The 27,136-nt window shown below is 39.1% G+C and overlaps 1 protein-coding gene across 1 annotated transcript; it reads left to right on the top strand.

The window, feature by feature from the left end:
• TAB2 (TGF-beta activated kinase 1 (MAP3K7) binding protein 2) lies at positions 1 to 26,270 on the top strand. Its single transcript, XM_032102173.1, has 6 exons — positions 1 to 190; positions 5,461 to 6,970; positions 13,609 to 13,769; positions 14,414 to 14,507; positions 15,825 to 15,905; positions 18,103 to 26,270. Exons 1-6 carry the CDS (start codon positions 89 to 91, stop codon positions 18,246 to 18,248), a joined length of 2,094 nt encoding a protein of 697 aa, XP_031958064.1. The 5' UTR covers positions 1 to 88; the 3' UTR covers positions 18,249 to 26,270.
• The last annotated feature ends 866 nt before the right edge of the window (positions 26,271 to 27,136 follow it).

Raw genomic sequence — 27,136 nt, forward strand, 5'->3', positions numbered from 1 at the left:
AAAATGCTGGGACAGAAGAGATGAGTACTCCCTTTACTAAGGCCTAAAACTGCCTGTTGAAAAACAATCCTGACCAGGCAATATACGAATGGCCCAAGGAAGCCAGCAAATTGATATTCAGGTTTTACATGACCTGCGACAGAAGTTTCCTGAGGTACCTGAAGGTGTTGTGTCCAGATGCATGTTACAGGTCAGTGCTCCGTTCATAGCTGCACAAGTAGGCAGCATTGCTTATTTTAAGCTTTCTGTATGGTCATCTCCTTTGAAAGCAGATGTTTTTCTTTCTGTTTTTCTCTATAAATGAGACAAATATACACAGCCGATTCCTTTATATTGCACAGCAAGCAAAGAGTTACACTGGCCTCTCTTCTTCCATGCCTGATCAGGGGTGGTCCAAAGTAAATCAGCCTGTAAATCAATAATCAGTGTGTGCATGGAGACTACTGTCTCACCAATCAGTATGCTCATGCCTTTTGGCCATCTCAAGAGCCAAAACTAACTGTGGCAAAAGGAGGGATGCAAAGCCAACCTGAGTCCAGCAGGGACAATTTAAGGCAATGCTACAAAATGCAGCATTTTAAAATTTTCTTTTAATTCTTATTTGAGTGTTGGGGCATGTCCAGAAGCTACTTTGCTGCCTCGTCTCCATCAGGCTTAAAGGTGGGCCCTTGCCTGCGTGCAGGTTGGCCCCAATGCTTTCTATTCCCAGCTCCCTTGGCCTGCAGAGCCAGCACTGGTGGCCTTAAGTACCCTCCACAGCCAGGAGCCCGGGAGTGTGACGTGGGCACAGCCGGGTGCTCAGAGTCAGGCTCACTCAGGCAGCACAAGGTGGTTGTAGCCTCGCCTCCACCGTGTTAGACCTGAGTGGGTGTGAGGCACTGGGGTGCATCTGCCCAGGGCTTTGCTGCCAGATGGGCATCATTTTTTTGCTGTAGCTTTTGAGTCTATGTAGTTAATTAATGGATTTCTGTTGGGCTTGAAAGTAACAAAGCATTTTTGAGTAGTGCTGCAGTTAGTGCTAAAGCTATGGACTGCATATTCTCAACTTCTACATGCAGCTGTTTTTAATGCTGCCGCTGTCAGAACACATACCATATTTTGTATCAACTTCTTGTTCTATAACTTCATGTTAGCTACTTCAGCAGATAAATTAATGTCCCTTCAAAGCCCCATAGGGACTATGCCTAGAGTTATCAAATGATGGTAGACTTATTTAACTATGTAGCTTAAACATGTTTGCTTTGCATTTTCCATCAATTCAAAGCATCCATACTGATTGATTTTCTTTTTCATTCTAAGATACTCAACCTTTGATTACTCTGGTTAATAAGAGAATTATCCAAATATTCGTACTGATCCATCAGTATACACTGATGGGAAAAATGATGGGTCACAGCTTCCCAGAAGCTAACTGTCTCTGGACTGTGGCTAGGACCTCTGTGGTTATGAGTCAACATTCTTTATATCCTAATTGTTTGTCTTGCTATTTATATGTATTTTTATTTATGAAATACGTATTTATGTATACTTACATATGCATATGTACTCACACGCACATACATCCAAATAAAGTGTTTATACTGTTGGGAAGAGTGTCTGTGACAATTTAACATTCGCATTGTCAAGACTGTATCATGACTTTCCAGACTTTCTAGAGGAAGAAGTTGTGAGAAGTGCATTTCATCAACAGAATTGGTTTTGATTTGCAAGAAGGCAAAATTTTGCTTGCGGCTCATGAGGTTTCAAGCTTTCCCCAATCCCTTCTTTCTCACTATTTAGCTGAAAAGGAAACTGAACCAGAGTATAAATTGCCTGTATTTGTTCTCAGGATTGTACACTGCTATTTTTATTTCAGTGCTCTGTAGGACTTGATGCTACAAGTACAGTTTTGTTCTTCAAACATGAGAACTGCTTGTTGAGCGATGTGTGTGGGCTTGATGGAGTGAACGCATCAGTAATCATCTTTTGAATGTCGTTCTTGATAAATTTAAAAGCTTGTCTTTAAGAGACTCAGCAGTCTTCATAACATTGAATACAGTGGATTTTTTTTTTAATAAAAAGAACCATATAACTGTGAAGAAAAGATACTGTGCATCCCATATTACGACAGATTATGGGGAAGGATTTAGATTTTGAGTAAGTGTTTTAAGTCAGCTTTCATAAGCAAATCTTTCAAAAACAGTCTAGGGTAATTAATGTTCCATGTGTGCAGTACTGTTAAACTAATTTGTCACGCTCGAAAGTTTTTTCTTAACTGAGAGCTAAGACTCACCGAGAAAATCCTGTCATGTTGTGGTGGTTCTTTGAAATTTCATGAGCTCTGGTTTCCCTGACTCAACTTCTAGCTTTGCTACTCTCTTTGGCATGGGGTTTTGTTCGTTTGTGTTTTGGTTTGTTTGGGGGTTTTGTTATTATAAAAGCCGCCTAACATGACTTCTTTAAACCAACAAATTTTGTACTTGGACTGATGGGAAAGATTGAAATGCAGAATTTGGGAGTACTTGTGCACATGTTTGCAATACTGCTGGAACAGTGTCTGAATCCTGAGTTCTGCCACCTTGTAGTTGAGCATAGTGGAAGGAATTTCAAATAGAAGCAGTAAGCGTAGTTTAGGTCAAAGACAAGTACTCGAGGACATTTGGTATAAGAAATGCCTTACCCCCACAATACCTTGCATGCAGGCATCATATGTCAAGGTGAAGTTATTTTTAAACTAGGAATTAAACTCCAGGTGAGAATCCGAAAGAATATAAGCAGTTTTGCAGTTTATGGTAGTATTGATGAGGCTTTTATAACAGGGCAAGTTTCTTTGGATCACTGTGAATTGTGCAGAAAGAATGTATAGTCCTCCATGAATTCTTTGTAGCCAAACACAGTTGTTTTTAAAGGAAGGTTTTATAGCATTATATGCTTATAATGAAAAAATTAAGGCTAACGAGATTATGAAAATACCTTGGGGTAAATAGCCCACTGTTGAAATACCTAAACAATAAATTGCATGCTAAAAACAGAGGACCACCAAAGAGCTAATAGGAGGAAACTTAAACCTGCTTAATCTAGGGAGTAAAACGTTTTGGGCTGACAGCACTGAATATTCCTACAAAGTTTTGCATCCTGTTCTTCCCAACATGCCTCCTGCATTCAGCTCTCCCATTCTCCTCATTTAAAGGAGTCACTGCAGTGCCCACAGTCTGTGGACATTATTCCCTGTTGTTCTATTTTTTGTGTCCGGAGCATTCTATACCTGCTCCTCAAGTCTACGTCCTCTCCTTGCTTCCTCGTTTCCCTCCAACATTCTTATTCTTTCTTTTTTTTTCTTTCTCTTTCAGGGTGCCAACATTTTAAACTCAATTGGGACATGGGCAGAGATAAGATGAGGGGTATTGTTTTGCTGGAATATGCTCAATTCTGCCATCAACCGGTTCTCTGATCTGTAAAGAGCTAGAAGCGGTTGAAACTCTGCCTCTGCCAGCCAGAAGATGCCAGGGGTTCCATGTGCCCCCGTTTCCCCTTTGAGTTCTCCAATTTTCTCATTGACGTCACTGAAATTTTGGAATTGATTGGATGCAGCCTTAAAAAAGAAAAAAAAAATTGTCCAAAGAAATGCATTCAACCTGAATGTAAGGGCCTGGCAAGCTTGGCCTGTTCCTTTTTGGTTTGGTATTTTTGGCCTTTCTGTTAATAATTTTAATTCACTTAAGTTCATGCAGAATCTGCCTTTGAGATCTTTCTAGCTTGTTTTTCTGTGGCATCCTATCTTTTTCCCTTTTCTGGCTCCCTTTTCTCCTTTGCAACAAATACCAGGCTATTGTTCTTATCTTCTCTTACCCACTGTTCTGTCCGCGTGTTTCCTTTCTTCACTACTAACTTCCTTTGATTACTTTGTCCTCTGGTGCTTATTCCAAACTAGAGCCAATATGCATATCATCGTTTGATCCAATTTCATATATCTGAATACTTTTTTGCAGCAATCCTTATATCGAGCTGGCTTGTTAGATAGCCTTTAGGGAATCCTATTATTTTAAAAGGTTTTGTGGCTGGGGTTTTTTGGGGATTTTTTTTTTTGCTTTAGTTTGGAGGAATTCAGAACTGCATCTGGTCTGTATGAACAGATAGTTACAGTTTTGTGGGTGAAGTTTAGCCTTGTCATTGCTCTCCCACTTCTGTTTTCTTTTCTCTTTTTTGTTTTTGTAAATCTGTAAGGTAGAGACAATCTTGCTATATCTGCACAACGCTGTCACCTCCGTCGTGGTTGAAGAATGAGAAATAATGTCTGCTGGTTTAACAAAAATGACATAATAGAAAGCATGTAGCATGGATCAATTTATCTGGTTGTGTTACTCTTTAACTAACTGATAGTGTTGCTACTTGGCATATGCAATTTTTTTCCTTGATCACTTGCATTTTTTTCGAGTAACTGTTTCTATGTGCTGGATGGATTTGCCACCTATTTAGTGTTAATAACATGGGCCTGAACAGGGGCTCTTCTGGCTGAAAGTATTAACCTTTATTTCTTGGGGGGTGGGAGGTTCTGTGGGAAAAGTGATACAGACAGAGCACAGTATGAAGAAATTATGTCACTGATGTATGTCCACTCTTTCTAAAAATCCTTCTGTAGGAAACTAAATTGGGAAGATCTGAGTACAACATTAGTAAACGTGGAAAAAGAGAAGAGATTAGCTGTTTGCTTCTGAAATGTTCTTAAAGAATTAGCTAGGTTGTGGTTTCTATTCTAAGTCATCCTATTACAGGTTTTAAAAGGTACAAATATAAGTATTTAAAAGCTTTGCAAGCAGTGGCTTAAAATGAAAGTACAAATGTCCTCTGGGTTTTAGATCATCTTACAAAAGAGTAGTCCTGCTGTATTTGTATAAACTGAATTTTTACATTTCTTCTGAAGTCATGTACAGTTCCTTGGGTCAGCGTGTTTCTTCTCTTCGTAAGATTCACTTTCCATTTTCAGCAGGAGGTAATGCATAACTGGTATTGAAGTTTTTGGGAAAACATTTAAAATAAACATGTTTTTATTTCTCTTTTTAAGTTATTAACCAATACTGTGCAGATGCTGTGAATCTATTCCTGCTGTCATTTTCCTCCCTAAAGCCAGAGATTTGGTCTCTGCTGAAGATGGTTCTGAAACTGAGAAGGAATAGGGAGAGTATTCATCCAAGGTGTATCATACTGTATAAAGCTAGCTTGTCAAAGTCCGGGATCTCCCTGTCACTGCTTCAGAGACATTGCAGACCTCCACTCTTGGTGCCACTGGCTGAGTCACTGTTCCCAGAACAGTGAGCTTCACATGCAAGCCCCTTGTGTGTGTAGAGCAGCTATGCTAGCCAGCCACCTGAAGCTTTCTGTCTGATGTTACGTTGTTAATTTTTCAGTTATGATTGGATGGATGCATACGTAACTATGAGAGTATTTTATCAGTAATGTCAAACTTTCATCTGTCTTTTTTAGAATAACAATAATTTGGATGCCTGCTGTGCAGTTCTCTCTCAGGAGAGCACAAAGTATCTCTACGGTGAAGGAGACCTAAGTTTTTCGGATGATTCTGGGATTCCTGGACTACGAAATCACATGACATCTCTTAATTTGGATTTGCAGTCACAGAACATCTATCACCATGGAAGAGAAGGAAGTAGAATGAATGGAAGTAGGACTCTAGCTCACAGTGTTAGTGATGGACACCTTCAAACCAGTCAGTCCAACAATGAACTGTTTCAGCAGGAACCACAGACAGCACCTGCGCAGGTTCCACAAGGATTTAATGTCTTTGGGATGGCTAATACAGTTAGTGCTTCTAATCCAGGGCAGCATCTTGGATTTCACCTAGGCAGCAAAGGAGTATCTAACTTGTCTCAACAAACACCCAGATTCAACCCCATTATGGTAACTTTAGCCCCAAACATTCAGCCTGGTCGCAATACCCCAACGTCTTTGCACATACATGGTGTACCTCCTCCTGTACTTAACAGTCCCCAGGGAAATTCTATCTATATTAGGCCTTACATCACAGCTCCTAGTGGTACTCGACAGACACAGCAGCAGCCAGGCTGGGCATCTCAGTTTAATCCCATGCACCCTCAGCAAGTGTACCAGCCTTCTCAGCCAAGTCCCTGGACTACTATTCCTACATCCAGTACTACGCCACATACCTCATCGCAACACTCAACACAGCCAAACCAGCAAGGCCACCAGACTTCTCATGTGTACATGCCTATCAGTTCTCCTACTACTCCACAAGCACCTATGATTCATTCATCTGGTAGCTCACAATCTTCTGCTCATAGCCAATACAACATTCAGAATATATCCACAGGACCTCGCAAAAATCAAATTGAAATCAAACTTGAACCGCCACAAAGAAACAGTTCTTCTAAGTTGCGTTCAACTGGCCCTCGCACCTCCACTGTTCCCTCTTCCCTCAACAGCCAGACATTAAGTAGAAGTCAGCCCACTGTTTACATATCGGCCAGTCCTCCAAATACTGATGAAGTGATCACACGTGGTCAGCCCAAGGTCTACATTTCAGCAAATGCCACAACAGGAGATGATCAGCTTGTGCGGAACCAGCCCACACTTTTCATATCGACAAATCCTGGAGTATCTACTACTGCTAGGAATATGTCTGGTCAAGTAAGCATGGGTCCTGCATTTATTCATCACCATCCACCCAAGAGTCGAGCAGTGGGCAACAGCACCACTGCAACCTCTCCTCGAGTGGTTGTTACGCAGCCTAACACAAAATATACTTTTAAAATTACAGTTTCTCCAAATAAGCCCCCTGCAGTTTCCCCAGGGGTAGTGTCCCCAACTTTTGAACCTACAAACCTTCTAAACCTTCCTGATCACTATGTTGAACCAGAGGGTATCCAGCATCTTACTGACCCTGTTTTAGCACATGTGGATAGGATCAGTGATGCACGGAAATTGAGTATGGGATCTGATGATGCTGCCTACACGCAAGGTAATATTCTTAATATAAATTGTAGAGATTTTGACCAGGTTGTCAATTCAGTATGTAGATTGCAGAACAGGAACCTTTGTGATGTTAATATAATATCTTTAATTTTAGCATTTGTGAGTGTTTCCTAAATAAATAAAAGTGGTTTATAAGCAAATCATAGATTTCTTTTTATGGTAAAGATATGAAACTGAATATTCGGAGATATTCTTGTGTTTGTCTTAAGTAGGTACGTTATCTGTTTAATGGAGTCATACCATCTTCATTTTTATGTTGTTCTGAAAGAAACGTGTACGTTTGTTCGACTTGTCCGAGTGATTTAAAGCTACAATTCCACTGTCAGATTTTTGAATCAGTTGAGATACTGTTTGCATTGGATAATGTTCCCCTTTTATTTTTTTGCAAGAGTTATTTAAGAAGAAGGAAAAGCAGACTTCAAAAGCAATTAGTGGGATAAAGTGTTGGCCTCCATGTTTCCTACTCTGTGCCTGACAATAAAATGCTTAAAGTCTTGATACTTCTGTTACATTTTAAAATGTGAGAAGGAGCACCAAGCCAAAGGAATCTGTTTTAACGGTTCAGTGGTAATGGAAGAGTAAAATTTAGAATATGTGGTACAGCAAGATAACCTGTTAATATTTTTCCTTCTGTTTTCATGGGTGTGCATGCTTTTATGACCAGCTTGATGGTTTATTAACTCTGCTGTAAGCTTTTTATATAAAGATGTGGGATGAGTCTTAGGATATTTAAGCAGTATTCATGATAGGTTGTCAAAGTAATTTCTCTTTGACCTCGCTGGTCCTCTCTGGACTTAGCAAACAGTTCAGAACTAAAAAAACTGGCTTGTTCCATGACCACTGTAAACATTTTTCAGATGAATTTTGCCATTTTATTTTGTGTAAGTAAGTACAGTGATCAAGACACAGAAAGCCAGGTCTGCATCTGGAGTACTATAGTAATGAAGTAAATCAAAAAGCGATTCTAGCTTGTGCACTACTTCTGGATATAATCATCTTTGGTGAGGAATAGTCAATCCTAACTCAAAAGTTTCTAAAGATTATGTGTCAGAACCAAAAAGCTAATCATCCTTACATTCTCTTATGTTCAGTGCATAAAGAACTTCAGAAAATTCATCTGTAGGTAAGCAAAACAAATTGCCCCCCCCAGATCGTATTTCCTTTTCTTACTTTGGAGGAAGACTTAGCTGTCTGTTTTAGTCTTAGTCCTGGAAAACTTCATATACCCAGAAATTAAGCAATTGCAATCTTGTACTTAGGCTCTAAAACACTCTTCTAGATCATGAACTTGCTTCCCAAGCAAGCTGGGTACTTTTTAGGGGTTTGCAAAACTTCATTTTTGGTACTTTTTGGGGAGTTGTCCCTTTCTTCTGTTTTTCCTTTCTGAGGGCACCGACTTCTGCCAGGTCTGCCTCTTTATCTCTTGTACCCTTGGTAGTGATGGCCACTGTAACGTCCCGCACAATCTCTAAAAGCTGCAGGTATCAGCATTCTGCTTATCAAGATGAGGCAAGCTTGATACACAACCTGGAATTCCAGAAGCATTGACCTCCTACCTGCTGTGGAGCCCAGCTCTTCCAGACGCCAAGATGCAGCTTTTAGATGATGTGTAGATGTATGACGTGGGCTGGTACAAGGGACCTTAGGAAGACACCATCCTTCTGTGTCCTTCACTACAAAGTTCACTTGTGCTGCTGAAGTTCTTTACACCTAGAGGTGTTTTGGATTTCTGTCATATGTGCTCCATTTCTGCAATAAGTGCAGTATTTCTAACATTTTTGTTATCATTAATATTTGGAAGGTTGAGAAGTCTGTGATAGATTTACTTGTATGGTATTGATGTCTGGAAATCCTAATTGTTGCTTTTAAACATGTTTCTTACACTTAGCAGTGGGGTTTTTTCCTCTTACATACAAAAAGGGATTTGAGTTACTTGATGTCTTCTGTGTTCTAAACTGCTTATAATTTAGCCAAATTGCCAGAAGCCTTCCATGCTAGGTGCTTGTTTCAGTTTAATTTTAGCCAGAGAAGATGAGTAGTTTCTCTGGCCACGATTGGAGAAAAATACATTTTCATCAGCTTTTCCATTTCTGCCAGAATGCTCCTTTTCTTGGCAGGGAGAACTGGTTTGGGGAAAAAGAAACCTTGAGGTGGAAGGTAGAGTTGTTTTGATGTCAAAGGAAATTTCCTTTGCTCTTTTTATTTGCTTTACATTTATATGCATGGTCCAACCCAGGAGAACAGAAGATGTGTTGGACCTCTCTCTAGGTGCCGGTGCTTGCCATCTAAGAAGTTTTACTTGATTATGGTGTGTGTAGGCACTCCCGTCTCCTTCCATGATTATGTTTCGGGTTTGCCTCCCAAGAAAGTCACAGGGGGTAATAGAAGGCTGCCCCAGATCTGTCTTTTTTTCTGCCAAACCTGGAGGTTATATAATGTGTAAAAGAGTGCGTGCTGCTCAGATAAAATCAGTGTCATTTCCCTGGAAGGCTTGGTTGTATCTCTGGCACTGACTCTGTGATCCTAAGAAACTTGCTGTCACCAGACTTTTCAAAACTGGTTGCTGAGGGGTGTTTCTTGTTTTCTAGGACTCTAGTTTGAGATACTGAGGACTTGCTTGTGGAAATGTTGAGTGCATGTGTCCCCTATTGAAGTCAGTAAGAATTCATAATGCTGTGAGAAGAGTAATGCTAGGTGCATGCCCAGAAGGACGGCCAAAAGGGGATGCATTTTTATGCTCCTCTCTTCAGTATCAGTTCTGTCTGTGCACAGGAGTATTCCCATTATTTAGCAGAGATTACAATTTATAATTAGTTTTATTAGTATGAAGTAGTTAAGTGAGATTTCAATATATAATATATATGTAATTTAGTTTAGTATAAAGTGTCTTATGGATAAAAAAGTGAAATCCTGTTAGAAACTGAAAATTCTGTACTCATACATTTTTGTGATGGACACTCTGTAAGCATGCAAGTCATGTGATGAGTAATGAGGCTGAACAGTTATTTAATAGTTGCTCATTCTGCATATAGCTTTCCATCTGTATAATGGGAAGGCATTCAATCAAGAAAATACATAATTGTGTAATAAAATCATTAGGTTGATGTTTTCTTACTAGGGAGCTTAAGTCCTTTGGTTAAGTATTACATGTCTTTGACTGTCTGACTTCTTCATAGTATTTTCTTTAACTTGAAAGAGGATGGTGTGCAAAGTTGAGTGAATCATTGGTACCAACTATAGTTATATATGTGGATGCATGTTTCCTTAGCAATTCTTGCCACTGTGTTTTTAGTGTAATTAATTGATAAACTAGATTAGTAAATTAACATTTTGCACAGCTCTTGATTTGGTTTCTTGGAGCTTTTTAAAACTTAGAAAAACAAATAAAGCTGCAGGAAACAAATTTCCTTAATTCTTAGCCAGTCCTTGTAGATGTTTAAGAAAAAGGACTTGAATGAGATAAAGCTGTGGCACATACTCCAAGGGGCTCTGAGCCCATTGCATCATGTGGTTTAAGAAAAAAATACCACCTTGTATTTGGCTCTGTATATCCGGCCCCACTCGTCAGTGAAGCTCCTTTTAAAAATTAAGTGAAGGGAGTATTGAAAAGAGAGAACAAAAAAATCAGTTTGAACTACTGAATTTGCATATCAAATGACTGAATTTTGTGCAGCTTCAAATACAGGTTTTGAAAGCATGCATAAGCATAAGTGTGTTTTGAGACTTCATTAACCTCCTGCCACAGAGTAATTGCATTGCCAGAAATCCCCTCCATATCTGGCAAACTAAGAAATTTAAGAAATAGTAGGTCTATAGAATAGAGTGAAATCTTTGTATTCCTAGATTAGAATTTATCTTAGAAACACTTAAAATAACAAAAGACACTCTAAAATTCACATGCACAGAGTCTTTGAGAAAACAGTTATGCGTACATTTACAAACTTAAAGGTATATTTAGTGCCTGACTGAGAAGGTCTCTGGGAGAGGAAGAGTGAACTTTTGTCCTCCAGACTTTCATGCTCCCTGTAATATGATGATATATATCATTTTTGTGAAAAATGTGCACTTTGAATGTTAGAGGAAACAGTGGCATCTGCCGGAGCATTGAAGTGTACTGCACTCTGCTGAATGCAAACGTGCAGAAGTGCAAAAAACTTAATGTGCCAAGTATCCTGTTTGCACTTAATTAAGAAATTGAACTGCAGTTTTTCTGAACGTTTTCAGTTGCTCTGAGCAACACTAGAGGGAGCTGAATACTTAAATTGCCAGTTTCCATTCATAAATACCGCACTGAAAGGCAGGGGGGGTTTTGTCTTTCCCCCACCACTGTTTTCCTGCAGCTGCCAAATTGGTATTTAAGCAAAATTACCAAATTATATGTGGAAGTCTCTACTTAAACCAATCTCTTTCAAGTTCCTTATCAAAGTTACTTTTAATAATAGAAGAATAGTATATGATATCAAGTGATTCTTCTTTAATCATAGTGGTAATTTTTAATGTGTGTTTTTAAAACCTGTTGGGGTTTGAAATTGTCAGATGGTAGTCACAAAGCTCATATGAGAATAATTTACATAGCTTTTCAGACATGGCATGAAAATGAAAAGCATGTAGTAGTGCTGTGGGCATCCATCAGTGCCTTCTCCGCCTTGTGCAGTTCTGTAATGACCGCTAAATTTCCAAGCCTCACAAGTGGGAGAACATCGAAATGAGAAATGGTGGGTTTTTTCCTTTACAAGAGTAGCTTAAACAAAAAAGGAGGTGGGGGATGTACAGGCAAAGTCTTAGTCATAGTTGTACTCTTGAGGCCATGCCATGCCGTGCAACCTGATATTCTGGTAACTGTGCTCTTCACCTACCACATCCAGCAGCACTGGCTACTCACCAGCAGCCTGCATCCACAGTTTAACAGGTCTGAAGAGTTCTGAGTCTGGTCAGTGGAGCATAGCTGTGGTGCCTCAGCAGTCTTACCAAGGTAATGAAAACAGAAATGTCTAAAAGTGGAAATAAAATGTAGCAGGAGAAAGGGCTTGTACGCTCCCTGCAGGAGTAGAGGCAAGGTAGTCTTTGATTTCCTTTCTTTAGAGTTGCAGCTACATTTGTTCGTAAAAGGCTTTTTGAGAGGAGAGACTGTCTATTGAGATTACTTACTTGAAAATTCCAAGTCTTCAACAAAAATCCATCTTGAGATTTCAGTTGTTATGGTTTTATGTTACATATGAGCACAGCTGCAATTTTTACTGTAGTGCAATTACTGTGACCCAAAATAAAGGTGTCTGTTTATGAAAACTTCTCTGATTTGTACAAAACCTAGCAAAAGGCAGGTGTCATTTCAGTATCTTGTGAACACATGTGACTCAAAAACCTAGGCTCGATCTCAGTAAGGCCTTACAGTCTGTTACACTGTTCCAAAATAGTTTGACATGGTTCCTCCTTTGGAAGAACCTCCGGAAGACAAAATGTGATGTGTGAATGAATGAATGAACAGGCAGGAGCTGGAGCAGAAGACAGTTCTTGCCAAAGATGTGGAAAGTTGCATCTTTATAATGTGCTATTTTTTTCTCCTGCTACTAGTTTGGAAACCTAGGCAACCAGATTTGAGTGCTTCTAGTTTTTTGGTACCTGAAGAAATCGTGAGGATCTAAGCATCATGTTCCAGCTAGAGTTTGGCTTAAAGGCTTTGTGAGGCAAATTCAATCTTTTTAAAATACCTTGTTATTGCTACTTTTTTTTAATTTCCAGGGTGATATAAAAGTATTCATAGTCTGTGAAACTGATCACAGTTTATATGAATTACTAGTTTAATGGATGAATGAATGGCTGCGCAGAAGTTAAAATGATTCTTTGGTTTCTTTAATGAAATACATTTTTATAGAAGGTGATTATTACTTTGAGCAGTGAAATCTGCTTTTGTGATGATATGTGATAGTAAATGTGCCTTCAATGAAATAAATCACAAATTGCATGAATTTGTGTCATCTGCTACTTAGGTTCTTCATACCTTTAAAAAACTGGTTTAAATGCTAACTTCATTGTTTCTAAATGAGGTCTCCTTGTGCCTTTTGCTTTAGAAATAGTAAGCAGTGTTAGAAATTAGAAGCTGAACTAGTGGTTCTGCACCATCCAGCTTCTGATAAATATCACAGTTTGCTAGTGGTGTGCTTACTTCTGGTTTGGTTTCATTTGATGGGTCCTACTATGATGAACACTGGGTCCAATCCTAATTGCAATAAGCATATGTAGTGCTCCATATTGCAGTTGTCTGTCTGAAATCCTCTTCATGCTACCTGTTTAACAGTGGTTAGGCTGAATACACAAAGAAATATTAGTTGCTGGCTTTGGGTAGTCAGTCTTGTAGGTTTTTACAGATTACAGTTAAATATTGCATGGCCATTTATTATGTTGTATGTCTTTCTCATATTTGCTTGTCTGTAGTTAGTTTGTGCTGATTTCAAAAACAGCACTTTCTGTCTTATGGTAGAGATTTTCTTGTGAGGAGAATGGAAAAGCCGTCTGTAATAGTGGTTTTGTCTGTTTTTTCCCAAAAGAATCCTAACTTGCATCTTTATCTGGTGTTGCCATGTGGAGGATAATAAAGTAGATAAAATGGGACTTTATGTATTGCAGCTTTACTGGTACACCAGAAGGCCAGGATGGAGCGACTTCAACGAGAACTTGAGGTTCAAAAGAAAAAGTTGGATAAACTAAAATCAGAGGTCAATGAAATGGAGAATAATCTAACACGAAGGCGCCTGAAAAGATCGAATTCTGTTTCCCAAATTCCATCAGTAAGTTGAAATGTCTGTAGGGTATAAACCTAAACCACAAGTGTGGTCTGTCACAATAAATTGAAAGAGGGGTTATTCATATATTGACAATAGACTAGGGATGGGCAGTATACTTAGATTTAAGCTGGTAAACAATATAGTTTAGAGTAGGGACTAAAAATGTGTTGTTTAACCACAACCTTGTGGGTTGCTGATCACTTTATGAAGTATTGCTTTTAAAGACAGTCACAAAAGGTTTGACCTGGTAATCCTTTCTAGCATTTCAGACTACGACTTAATACTCATACTGCTATCACACTAAGTACTTTTTGGTCTTTGTGCATATACTGAGCTCAGATAAACTGATTAATGCACCAGTTTTCAGTGCTCTCTGATCATCCATTGATCTGCTGGACCAGACCACTGGCTGTGCCCTGTCTGCTGTTTGGAGTTGTTCAGTCAGCTCTGAACTCTGGTGAGAGAGAACTATTCAGTGGGTCTGGAAGCTTTTTCTAAGATTATGCTTGGATTAAAAGAAAGGTGGTCATTAGGGAAGATTCTTTTATCATCATTTCTGAAATAACTAAATGCTGTCTACCTGTGTGTGAATGATAACTGTTATTAAACTGGGAAAATTAGACTAACAGGCAGATTTATTTTTTCAGCTGGAAGAAATGCAACAGTTAAGAAGTTGTAACAGACAGCTGCAGATAGACATAGATTGCCTAACCAAAGAGATTGATCTTTTTCAAGCAAGAGGTACAGTATGTCTTAGTCCATCAGTAACTGTAAATGTTGATTTTTTTTCACTGTCCACATGTTTCAAAAAGGTCTGTGTCATAAATGATGACATAAATGATATAAATGACACTATTTGCAAAATCTTCACATTCGTTTGAGTGAAACCAAGGAAGTAACTGTCTTTAAAGCCTGTTGTTTTTGTTGGCCATATGATTTTCCTAATCCCACAGTCATTCCTATTTCATACTTGGCTCAGAAGAGAGAAGTTTGTGATGCCATTTATTTATTAAGTGCTGGGGGGAGGGGGGGAGATCTCGTTATCTGAGTATCAAAAGAGAGAGAACAAGTTTTTTGAATGATACAACTATATATATGTGTCCATCTCTCTCTTTTGTCTTCCACTTCTGTCTGTATTTAGCCTCTCAAGTTAGCAAATATAAAGTGCAGTTGTAACTTCCAGTATGCTCTCTGCTTTACTTGTCTGCAGGGACTCAGCCTTTGCTCCTGGGGGTGAAATTATGAGACAGCTGAGCTAGTTCAAGAGCTGCCAACAAGAAAGCCGCCTCTCTTCCTGCTTCTCTCTTGCCACTTACTGAACTCTGTCTCTGTAGTAGTTTTTTAGACCCTTTGCAGAGCTGATTCTGTTCACCAGCCAAGCTACAACTCTTGCATTGCTGGAAAAGCTTGCTACAGCTGATGTGAGGGAGAGGCACGGGAAGGGAGAACTGAGATACTGAGAGGGAAGGAACTAATACTTCCCAATTTCAGCAGCAGTGAGCTGTTAGATCAGTTGGGACATGAGCCACAAAAGTTCTCCTTCAGACAATGTACTTGCAGTTCAGGAGAAGGTAGACAGGTGTGCTGAATGTAATGCTGCACTAAAAACCTGACCTTAAGAGTGAATGGTGGGTGATGTTTTTTTGCTTGTTACAGTAAATTGCATTTAGAACTTCGTCTGAGTTTTAATTCTAAGCATGTATAATACACTGCATAGTAGGTAAGATATCTCTGAGTAAAGTTGCAATGTGAAAAAAGTCAACTAAGATTTACTTACAAAATTATCTTAAAGAGTGGCAGAAGGATACCTCTAAGGAGTTTGGTTTGCTAGATTTTGTCTCTGACTTATTTTATATTGCATATTTTGGGCAATAAGTTTCTTAAAGCGTATTGCTGGCATCACTAGTACCTCACTGGGGTCTGTATTGACACCTTGATATAAAAAGTGATAAGTGAATAATAGTATTGTTACAGAGTTACTGCCAGAAAAAACTGATATGCCTCACTACTCAAGTTTGTTTTTTTAAACTGCTGCACCTTTTTTTTTTTTATTTTTAGGACCACATTTTAATCCCAGCGCTATTCATAATTTTTACGATAATATTGGATTTCTTGGTCCCGTGCCACCAAAACCCAAAGGTATTGTATTGATAAAATTTGGATACAAATACCTGTTCTGTATCTAATGCCAAGTTCTAATTTATGAATCTTGCTCAAGTGTTGAGAATGAAATGGATTACTTCAAAAGCATACAAACCTTGAATTTTATTTGTATTGGCAGTAAGTGTGCTTCTGTTTGCTCTTGTTTCCTCTCTATTCATACATTAAGGAAAGAGAAGTATATTAAATGAGTTATGTTAAAGATGGATAATACATTGGAAGGTAGTTTATGTAATGGAAGCATCTGTCTTTTCTTTAAAAATGAGCATGAGGTACGTTGTTTAGGGATCAGTGAAACTCACTTAAATGACTTCACCATTATCCATAGTGAAAAGAGTAGATTTACTTAGATGTAGTAACAACTCAGGTTGGTTACCCTGACTGGAATTCATGGCTACTGTAGAATATGTAATAAAAAGTTACATGAAAGCCTCTTCTGACTATTGGTAAATATAGTTCTAGATAGTTGAAGAGGAAGGTGATGCAGTCCAGTATGGCAGTCAGTATTGCTGAATATCAGCCACTCTTAAACATTCTACTTGTCATTAGTTTGCACGTTACTTATTTTTATCCCTCTCAGGATGCCAAACAAAGCAGAACAATTACCTCTTGTGTTTTACGTAAAGCAGAGAATGAAATTAACTTGTTTGGAGCAGCATCATACTATGACCTTAGGCAGACCACCACATGAAACAGAATCCACTGATGTTTCTGTGCAGTCTTTCTGTCCGGGAAGTTCTCCACCTAATACATATGTGCATGTGATTGGTCCTTGTAGTGTGCAGTAACTGTTGTTACAGAATCTCATCTTAAAGATTTCTGACATTTCTGCATTGTAAAATGGTCTAGATAAATTGGACTTCTTGTCCTGCAGACTGTTTGCAACACTTCCAAACCGATACTGTTCTTCATGCTTTATAAAGCATTTTTTTATCCTTCATTACCTCACCTGGTAGTGAAAATACAAAGTAAACTTAAATCCATACACATTCCTATTAGACACATTTTACTACTAAAGCATGAAGAACTTACAAGTTCTGTCAATTATGTAGTTCCTTTTACAGTAAATAAAAACTAATCCATCAAAGAAGAAAAGTTAATTTTTTGTGACTAATTGTTACAAAACATTTCTATTGGCTTATCTTTTAGGAACTCACAAATTTAAGTGTTTCATTCAATCTGTCTTGAAAATGCAAAATTAACACTGACTGGTTTATAAAGCTCTGAAGTCCCTCTATCAATTATCTTTTTTTTCTTCTTTCTTTTTAAAAAAGTATCACTGCTGTATCTTAGTTCTTCATTAACTTGAATTTTCATTTCATTTTAAGCTTCAATTTAGCTATCATGTAGGCTTTGACTTAAACCACGATTACCGCTGTTCACAAAAGAATAAAAATAATTCTTGCAACTGTGATCAGTACCACTGTACTTCCTGAAGCTCTTGCTGTCATTTTGCAGTAATTGCCATTGATTAGTTGCTGATGAGATGTTCTCCAGATGAAATAATGGGCTAAAGTATTTTGCAGTTGCTTAAACTGGGAATCCTTAACTTGAGAAGTTGCTCATGTCTCTTTTCATCCTTTTCATCCTTTTTCTCTCCTTCTTTTCTCTTTTAAAATAGTTGAAGGTTGTTGTCTAGCACATGCAAAAAGATGTGTTCGTGTGGTAGGGAGGATTACTCTAATGTTACAGAGCCAGGCATTGGTTTTTCTTCAGTACATCTCCTGCTGAGCTGGCTTGAGGAAGAACTGCTACCTTTGTTCTAGGATCAAAAAGTTAAACATGTCAAAGGGTTACAGAGCACTTAGTTCTTGTCAGAATGAATTTTAGACCACTCCGTAGACCTCAAACTTCTAAATCTCATCTGTGTTTCCTGTGCTGATTAATTTGCAAATTTTACCTCCTTTTTATACAATAGCTTTGAACTGAGAGAAGAAAGCAGAGTTAAGGGATGGGAAACTTGCTTTTCATAGTTTTACCTTGAGCCTTTTGGCTGACTTACAATCAAGCTGTAGTCAAGGGGGCGGTAAAAAGCTGCTTCTGTCACTTGTAATAACTATGCTGTTCTCAGAAGAGCAATATAGTTCTCAGTTTCAAAAAAAAAAAAAAAATCTCAAAATTCTTTCCATGCTGTTTTCAGTTAGTAACTGCTTATCTTATCTCTTCCATGTCACAGATCAGAGGTCCATTGTGAAAACACCAAAGACTGTTCCAGACACAGATGAAGATGAGGGAGCTCAGTGGAGTTGTACCGCCTGTACTTTTTTAAATCATCCGGCCTTAAATCGCTGTGAACAGTGTGAAATGCCCAGGCATTTCTGAGCCAACAGGCCCATTACCTTCCGTAAAACAATAGCAAACGTACAAGGAATTGTCCAGTCATTGGGGGGCAAAAAAAGCATTTATGCATAGGATTTTGTAAAATGGAAGGTGTGATGAGATGGTATTTTGCTAATGTTAAATGTCAGCCCACAGAGCAAGCAATACCTCAGAGTTGTGTCGCAGGCAGTTGACACTGATCAGCTGAAGGGCAATCTGCTGAGAGACTCGCCAGCTGCCTAAACCATGTACAGTATTACCAGTAACACACACCGTGTTCAGTGCCTGGGTGTTGTCCATCCTCTTCTCTGCCCCGATGTCACTACTGAATTTTGACAGGGGAAAGGAATAGAGTGCTAGTGTTTTTGTTTTCAGAGCTTTCAGTGAAACACTATATGCACAGAGGAGATCTTAAAAGGATCAAGGTTTAAATATTTAAACTGTTTGCTGCCACATAGTGCCTTTGATAAAGGGAAGAACTTCACAAATCAGTGGTACTCTTTGCCTTGTCTTCCCTGAAAACATCTCTGTGAAGCCAGAAATCAGTACAATCACATCTAAAGATGAAAAGGAAAAACTGCATGCGTTGTCTGTACAATACACACAGTGAAATACCCCAAAGCTTTTCCTACTGTACATAGCTCTAGAGCCTGCTTTAAGTGATTTCTTTTCTTCACCTTTATTATTTTCTTGTACTTCTGTATGTATAGTGTAATAGTCTTTTTGTTAACTTTCTTTTTTCCCTTTAGGTGATTAAGCACGATCATGTCCCTTTTTTTAAGCTTTTATCTGAGAGAAGCAATGCCTTAAAATAAGAGCATTAATAAGAAACTATGCACAAAATAGCTTTCCTCTGCTCGTTCTGTACATTGCTCTTGTAAATGCTGATGATCTGTGAAGACCTGCAGATGCAGCGTGGTAAAAGTGCAGGAAAAGTTGCAAGAGTTATGCATATAGTTCACTCTGTACACTGAGTTTTACGGTGGGTGACACAAAAAGGGAGCATTTTGTCTGGTGTGAGGAAACTTTATACTAGGAAACTTTCAACCCACCAACAGATCAGCATCCGAGTTAAGCTTGCTTCATCTGCTGGGTATCTTGCAGACTCCTGAAGAGAGATTCATTGGGGAAGTACATACAGTGCCAAAATCAACAGCAGCAGCATCGTACAGCTTTGTTCAAGGACTTTAAATGCTTTCCTGTTTTGGCAGCCAGTTTCTAAACCTGACTTTGTGGTGAAGTCTCATATTTATAGAAAACAAGGATAGCAATATTTAGTACAACTGAAATAAAGGCTGGAAAAGAGAAATCAAACAGACTTGAACACTGAAGCAACCTCAAGCATCTCTTTTATTTTGATGATCTATTTTTTTAAGGAAAATACTCACATTATCGGGGATGTATGTAACCGAGATCAAGAAAATGGAATTCCAGTACAATATGCATGAAAGACGGCACACAAAGAATTATGTAGCAGCAGCACTTAGCGTGAGGCTGGAGGGAGTGCTAACAATGTAGCAAGAGACAAAGTAGACTGTCACCCACTGTAAACATCCGCCAGTGGACACTTTTATTAGGAGTTTTACAAGTGATCTATGTGAATGCACAGAGGCCTTTGTTTTGAAGGCTTTGCATTTTTTTTATGTGGGAAGAAAATGTCAATCCCAGGTAATTAGGCAGTAGACCCAAAGCACTTGCATTCAATGCATTTTGTTTATAAAATGAGGCCTTGTTTTTCAGCTTCATCTGCAGTTCTATGTGAAGATTGACAAATCAGTTTTTACCTGTTTATTAATAAAACCTAATTTGGATATCTTGAGTTGATGGTTTTGTGATTTAGCTGGGTAAACTGCCTTTGTAACAGATAAGTTATTTATAAAAATTAAAAAAAAATTATATTCTAATGTTTTCTTTCGTTATTTGTTTGCTTTTTCCATGCTGTGGAGCAACAGAATACTCAACAGAACAGTAAGCATTAACAGTATTAAAAGTAGGCTGATTTCTAATGACCAGAGTTTTTATTTAAGCCTTTGTTTTGTTGAACCTTGTCTCTCCTCCCATGCGTTACTCTGTTTAATTCCAATTCAGTGAGCATAAGGAATGTATTTCATAAAGTTGCACTGACAAGATTGTTTTCTGACCAAAAACCCACTCGCTCTTAAAGCAGTAAGCTAGACACAGGCCCTTTTTACTTCATGCTTCTGGGGTTTATGATTTTAAAAACATTTTTCTAAATCAAAATGGGCAGCCATTCTGTGGTAACAGATGCCAAACTTACGTTGATATAAACACAGTTTAAGGATGAGCATGGTTAAACTGTATCCTGGTGCTATGGATATAAGTGCTGAGAGATGTGGAGTGTTCCTAGACGTGTTTCCCACATGGACCCTGTCTAAGCAGATATTTGTTATGTGGAGTTGGGCTTTCCTGAGACATGCTGATGCTGTGTAAAAAGCCTTCAGGAGACATCTATAAACAGATTTAGCATAAAAAACCCCTACAGATCCAGGAAAAGGAACGCATATTATTCAACTAGAGTGCCTTAATCTGCAATATGAGAAATAGTGATTGGAGTGAGGGCTGCTGTATTTATAAAGCAAACAATAAACTCCAGTCAGCTGAGGGGTGGAAAGAGCATATTTGGAGAAATAGGTGAGATGGAATCCTACTCATTCCATGAAATGCGTAATTGATCTTCTCCCTGCATTTGAGTGTTTACTTTATGAAGAGAAAAAAATACTTACATCCTTGCTCCAGCTAGCTGTGCACAACATGAGCATGTATTGGACAGCCTGTTCAGTAGCTGATGCTGGAATAGTGGGGTAAGAGAAATTATGTCTCCAGTGTCTTCCACAGACTTTTACCTTCCCTTTCAAGAGTTTTATGTTCTTTATGTACCTCAGGTCACATATGTCATCAGCCCCTCCTTCAAGGTGATGCCAATATAGTGCAATATCAATGTAGTATGTTTTTAAGGATTTAAGTTTGAAGGATAAACTAGAACTAGATTTCACTGCTGGATTTTTTTTCCTCGTAGAACATAAAAAAACGTTTGAAGCAAGGTTAAACTTTGTATTGGGAACATCAGTAGTTTATCTTGGATGCTGATTTATTTTACTTTTCTACTGTCTTTGTCAGGGGTCTCTGTAACAGGAAAAAAAAGTACTTACGGGCAGGAAGGGAGTACCCTCCTTGGCTTTCAGAGGCACTCCTGTTTATTTTTTGTGAATGCTTAAGATTATCACTTGGTCCAGTTTCAGAATTGGGATAACTTTAGAAATGTAGCAAGGAAACTGAGACAAAGCTGGTACTGGGCTGATGTGTGACATCAGCTTTGTGGAACTGACTTCAGTTCACCTTGCTGCTTTATGGATACATTAGAAAAACATTTGTCTTGTGCAGTCTCCAATCAATAGTTATTTTGCTGTCCAGGAGTGTGGTCAGGTGTGGCACCCGTAAAATTCAGATTAATTGTGAGATTCAGTATCTTCAGTCTCAAGCTAATGATAGACTGGCTTTAAAACTGCAGGGTTGGTATTTGTGCCTGTGTATTTGCTTTTATTTATGTGGATTTCATCAGTTTTTGTGATCTTGAAATGTCTGCCTTCAGTGTATTTTATAGTTGAGCAGGGGGAAAATTATCCTTATCAGTACTATATTTCTTCGGTCAAATTCCTCTAACTTGACTATACATTGCAGCCTGGACACAAAGGAGGACTTGATTAAAGATGTAGAAGAAATATTTTAAAAAAAATTAAAAAGCCATCTATTGAAATCTACTGAGTATTCACTGTTTTCAATACTACTTTGGTATTCTGAAATGGGAGTATTGCTACAAAGCAGTGGCAGAAACTTTTCAGTACAGTTAACAGAATATGCAGTGCAGCTTGTGAATGCACAGCAACTGTTACTAATGTTTAATTCTAACTTTAGCAAGAAAATGCTCTGATATTTTATTTATCTAATATTTGTTAAAAATGCCCTGATAAGTTGAACAGAATACAAATTAACTTTAAACTTCTGATTACTTTCATCGGCACAGAGTGGAGTATTTACAGTACATTCCTTTTCCAAGCCTGACTGCTTGAATAGCTCTTTCATTGCTAATTTTGAGGAACAGTCTTTGATTTTATGTAATCCAAAATGCCTTGTGAGGTTTATATTTTGTGTAAACTAAAAATTACTGAGAGAGAACAGGAAGACTTAGTATGAAATGTTTGAGGGCTTCAGGCTCACAAGCTTAAATCCTATATGAACAATTGGGAGTGATGATGAACATTGAAAATTATGTGATCAGACTCAATTTTGATTTTTTGATACATTTCTTTGGTTTTGATTTGGTTTTTTTCTATGAGCAGTTCTGTATGGATGGCATCTACAGTAGAACTTCTCAAATACCCACCTTCAGAGGCAGCACTGGGCAGAACTCTCAGAAATTCTTGCTTCAGTCAAGACTTCAGACATGTCATTTCCCAGCAGTGCATATAATTATGCTTTCATCATAAATGCAAATATTTTTAATATTTAACCAAAATATAATGATCTTCAGTCAGTGCAGTGCTGCTGCAGGCATGAGATTAGCTGATTATTTTTCCCAGTGTCCCATTCTCTTCATTCATTTCATTTGCAGATCCCCATGTGTACTTAGAGAGGACTTTGAGCCAAAATGATTGATTATGTACATGGGTTCAAAGTGCCTATTATTTGCAAGTTCATTTAAAATAATAAAACTCATTGTATTGCAAGTGAGTGCAGCTTGCAAAGGCGAAAAGTAAGCATCTCAATTCGGGTACTACTCAAGCAATTTGAAATCGCTGTATAAACCAGTTCTGCTTTTTAAGGGGTGCATTGTGTTACAGCTTTGAATTCTGTGACTGCTTTTTTCCACACCCTTTACAAGAGTGCGGTGCCTAAACAATTTTGGTGTAGCTGATGTGGTAACAAATGGAGATGCTGCATATTAAGCATTTTAATGTGCTTTTGTCTTAGTAGATATCAACAGACCTTATCGGCCTGTGACTGATAAACTTTGCCTAAGTTCAGGTTCCTGTTGCAAGTGATTGAAGATCCAAGGCTGAGGAATGCGGTGTTGGAGACATCAAGGAAATGGACTAACGAATGCTCTGCCCTTTGTTCTCCATATACAGATGCAGGTGGTGTTGCTTTCCTTGCACCCTGATGTAACATGCAACTAAAATGTAGCGAACAGAAGGCCTCAGAGCTGCACAGGGTGTTGGAGTCAGGAACTTGGGAAATTACAAGAGAGAAATGCAGGTGTCACCGCTGTGCATCTGCTGACGTGACAGCCACGTCTCCATTGTGTGCTGCGGTCTTGCGCTTGCCACATTTCATTGTGTGCCAAGGAAAAGTTCACAAGGTTTTCCTGAGGAAAGGACAGTGGGAAGCAAGTCCCTGGAGTTCCTCATCTGGCTGGTACACAGCTGCTTACCCACAACAGAGAAGAGGTGCCTGCATGTGAAAGAGGTTATTCAGCGTCCATGGTTTTGGAGGTTGGACACTGATTCCTTAAAAGAGATGCTTGGTACTCTCAGAAGAGTAGCCCGTGCATGACTAATTCTGAATTAGCTTTGTACCATCGTACTGCAACAATAAATCCGTAAAAGTGGTGTTTCCTAATTCAGGTGGTAAATCTAGAAGTGAGCTCAGAACAGGTTAAGGAATATTGTTAGCTTTTCTCAGGTGGCAGGAAACATGTTTCAGATGAGAGAATGAATGCACGTTTGTAATAAAAACTTGATTGCAAAAGTTATTGTCCCAAAAACTTTAAATAAAGAATTTGTTTTATAGTGGTTTTATGTTGATCTAAGGTTATAAGCAAAGCATTGTTTGCATGTACATAATGTCTCTTACCAGCTGATATAAAAAATATTTCATTTACAATCTACTTATTCATGGTAGCAGCTCTGTACTTCATAGTTAGCTGTAAATGGTAAGTCGGGAGCCCTTTTTTGATTGTTATTTTGGTTGTTTAATTTTCTTTTAATATTTGGTATTTCACGGGTTGTATGCTGTATAGAACAAAATTGGATGGATGGATTTAATGTTTTTACAGAGTCTTTTGGCAGCTTTGCTCTTGTTTGTACTTGCTTTGTGTCTTACTGTATTGTCATGGAGAGCTACTGTCACTCTGTCTGGGGTGCTGCTGTTTGGAAGGAGGACGTGTTTGGGTGCATTGTGCCCCATCCCACTACTCTGGGACTGGTGCCTGTGGACAGTAGTGAAAAAGTGTGAAATACCACTTACTGCCTTAAAAGGCATTTGCCCAAAGGCATTGGAGAATCACTGAATGGTTTGGGTTGGAAGGGACCTTAAAGGTCATCTAATTCCAGCCCCCCTGCCATGGGTGGGGACAACTTCCACTAGACCAGGATGCTCAAAGCCCCATCCAGCCTGGCCCTTGGTTTGTCCATCTCAGCAATATTTCTGTGTCACTGGCTCAGTTTCTAAAAGATGCTCTGTTCTTGTGCCATGGCAGTGTGCAGAATGCGACCCCAGGATTTTGCTCTTCCCTGTGCCTTCATCTCTTCCTCTGTCTTTTCCAGTTTTTCTTTTCTCCATCTCTAATTAGAGACTTGAACAACCACTCAGGCCAAGTTTCCTATGTTTTGTTGCAACTATCTCACTACAGTGAAAATTTGGATTAAAATTGGGATGTATTTTTTGGTTTTTTTCATGAGCCTTTTTCTTCCCTCTGTGTTTTGGGGACAGAAATAGAATTTAAATATAACCTGAGGAAAGAATATACTGTCTTCTGTCAGATACCTGATACAATTATAAAAAGCTTGTCATGAGGCATATTTTCTGCTAGCAAGAATCACTTTTTGGTCGCCAATGTCTATAGTTTGGGGTCATAGAGAGGATGTTGGATGCTGTCATCAGACACCCAGCTTGAAATTTGATGGCTTGTGGTTTGATGCCCCGTCACAGATTTGTTTGGTGGCTTGGAGAAAGTTGTGCAGGTCCTTGTCTATCTGATCCACAGCAGCAGTCTGGCCTCTTGCTGTGTTTCTTGTGCAATTCCCCTGCAATTGAGAAAGTATTTGGAGGTGCATACATCTTTTCATGTCTACTATGCATGTTCCTGAATGTTAAGGTTTTGAAGAGGTGGGGTTGTTCAGCAGAAAATCTTACTGTGTCACTGCAGCTAAGCTGCTGCTGGGCTTGAGGCAGGGAGGGGAAAGGCAGTGTGATGCTTGGCTTTGGAAACTTCATAATCCTTGGCACAGCTGCCCTGTACATGGGAAAGTAAGTGTCTTGATGGTGTTTTTTGAGCTGAAGAACATGACAAAAGCCTTTCTCTTTAATAATGGTTAGTAATGTGGGGATTTTTTCTGCCGAGCATGATACTTTTAAATTAAATGGCTTAGATTTTTTGAAGCCCTAAGGAAACTGTTATAAATAAAATATGTAATTCGTGCTATTATATATAAAACTGAAATGTAATTAGACCCTACAGAGACCGAGTTTCTAAATCCCTGCACCAGCCTGGCTGAGAGAAAAATTTCACAACACTAAAAGTATTTCGTTCACAATAAGTGAGGATTCCACCTAGGTGGGGTTGGATCTTATCACCGGGACATTTGCATCATGACGACTTGATCACCACACTCTGATATCTACATCGCATCCGATAAGGAATCGGACATTCCGGGAAACTAAAAATAACTGTTCCAGGAACCAGAGATGGCCCATCCATCAGCAGAAATGGCCCACTCATCACCCAGGATGGACAATTCATCAGACCCAGGAAAGGCTTTGTGCGGCCCAACTCCGGGACAAGGAAGCTTCATGAATACGAGAAGAATAGAATTAATCTGGACTCTACCCAAAAACTGTATAAGAAGGGACCAGCCAAAGCAGCAGTCATGAACTTGGGAGGTCTCGTGCGATAGCGATCAGATCTATGAGTGTTCACCCAGCTCCGACCCCGGGCTCGATGCTGCTTTTCTCAATCGTGGCGTTTGAAACCGATATTTCGGTCGCATAATAAATGTCATTTCTTTATTACTTTTGATTGGGAAATTTTGTTTATAATAAAACCAAGTGCTGTCCTGCCTGGCCACTGTTCTGCCCCCATGAGCTTCACTTCTGGCCCTGGGGCTCTGGACTAAATGAAACAGAACAGCCAGCTAGCATGGCCAGGGGCTGAATTTCCTTTTGTTAATGGACCCTACAGCTCCCCTGATGGATCTCACCAGGGAGTGCTTTTCTGGCAGCCCCACAGCCATGGCCGCCAAGCTCCACACTGCAAATGTGGCATTTGCACTGAAGAAAAAGGCTTTGCCGTTTTTCAAGGCAACTGTGATGTGTCCCAGTTCTCAGTGCTTCCTGAAAAAACAGTAGGGTTGAGTGATGGAGAGAGATACTTTACTGTTGACAGGATTTACTATTTGCACCCAACACAACTGTCAGGCATAGCTGTGCCATGTGATGCCATGCTTGGAAACCTGAGTTCCGACTTAAGGAGCCCAGCCGTGTTCAAAGTGGACATAAGGTAAGTAGCACGCAAAGGTATGTCTTACATAGATGCATGGGAGAGCGTGTCATCCATCTCCTGATCTATTGCTTCATGTTGGTTTTCCTTCTCTTTTATTTCATTTCCCATCTTTTCATCCTGTTCTTTTCCTGGGCCAGTCCCTGTATCCTGGTAGCAGGGTTGAACCTATTGATAATTTGATTGCACACAGTGCTTGACTTCAAGACTTGAGTCAGCGCATAGATCTCAGTTGTTCATCAGTCTGTCACCCCATGGCCAACATGCTTCTCTCTTGGTTTTTGAAACACCCATTAGTCACAGTACTGGCCCAGAAGGTGGTAGGCTCCCACGTGGTGATTTCTGCTCAGTATCTTTTCATTTCACATGTGAAATT

The sequence above is a fragment of the Corvus moneduloides genome, chromosome 3 (genome assembly GCF_009650955.1).
Source record: "Corvus moneduloides isolate bCorMon1 chromosome 3, bCorMon1.pri, whole genome shotgun sequence".
In the NCBI taxonomy this organism is placed as follows: domain Eukaryota; kingdom Metazoa; phylum Chordata; class Aves; order Passeriformes; family Corvidae; genus Corvus; species Corvus moneduloides.

Bases quoted from the DNA above. Each gene is read 5' to 3' on its own strand.
- TAB2 (XM_032102173.1), top strand. From the start codon at position 89: ATGGCCCAAGGAAGCCAGCAAATTGATATTCAGGTTTTACATGACCTG. The intron at 191-5,460 runs GTCAGTGCTCCG...TGTCTTTTTTAG, and splicing joins TGTCCAGATGCATGTTACAG to AATAACAATAATTTGGATGC. The intron at 15,906-18,102 runs GTATTGTATTGA...TCCATGTCACAG, and splicing joins CGTGCCACCAAAACCCAAAG to ATCAGAGGTCCATTGTGAAA.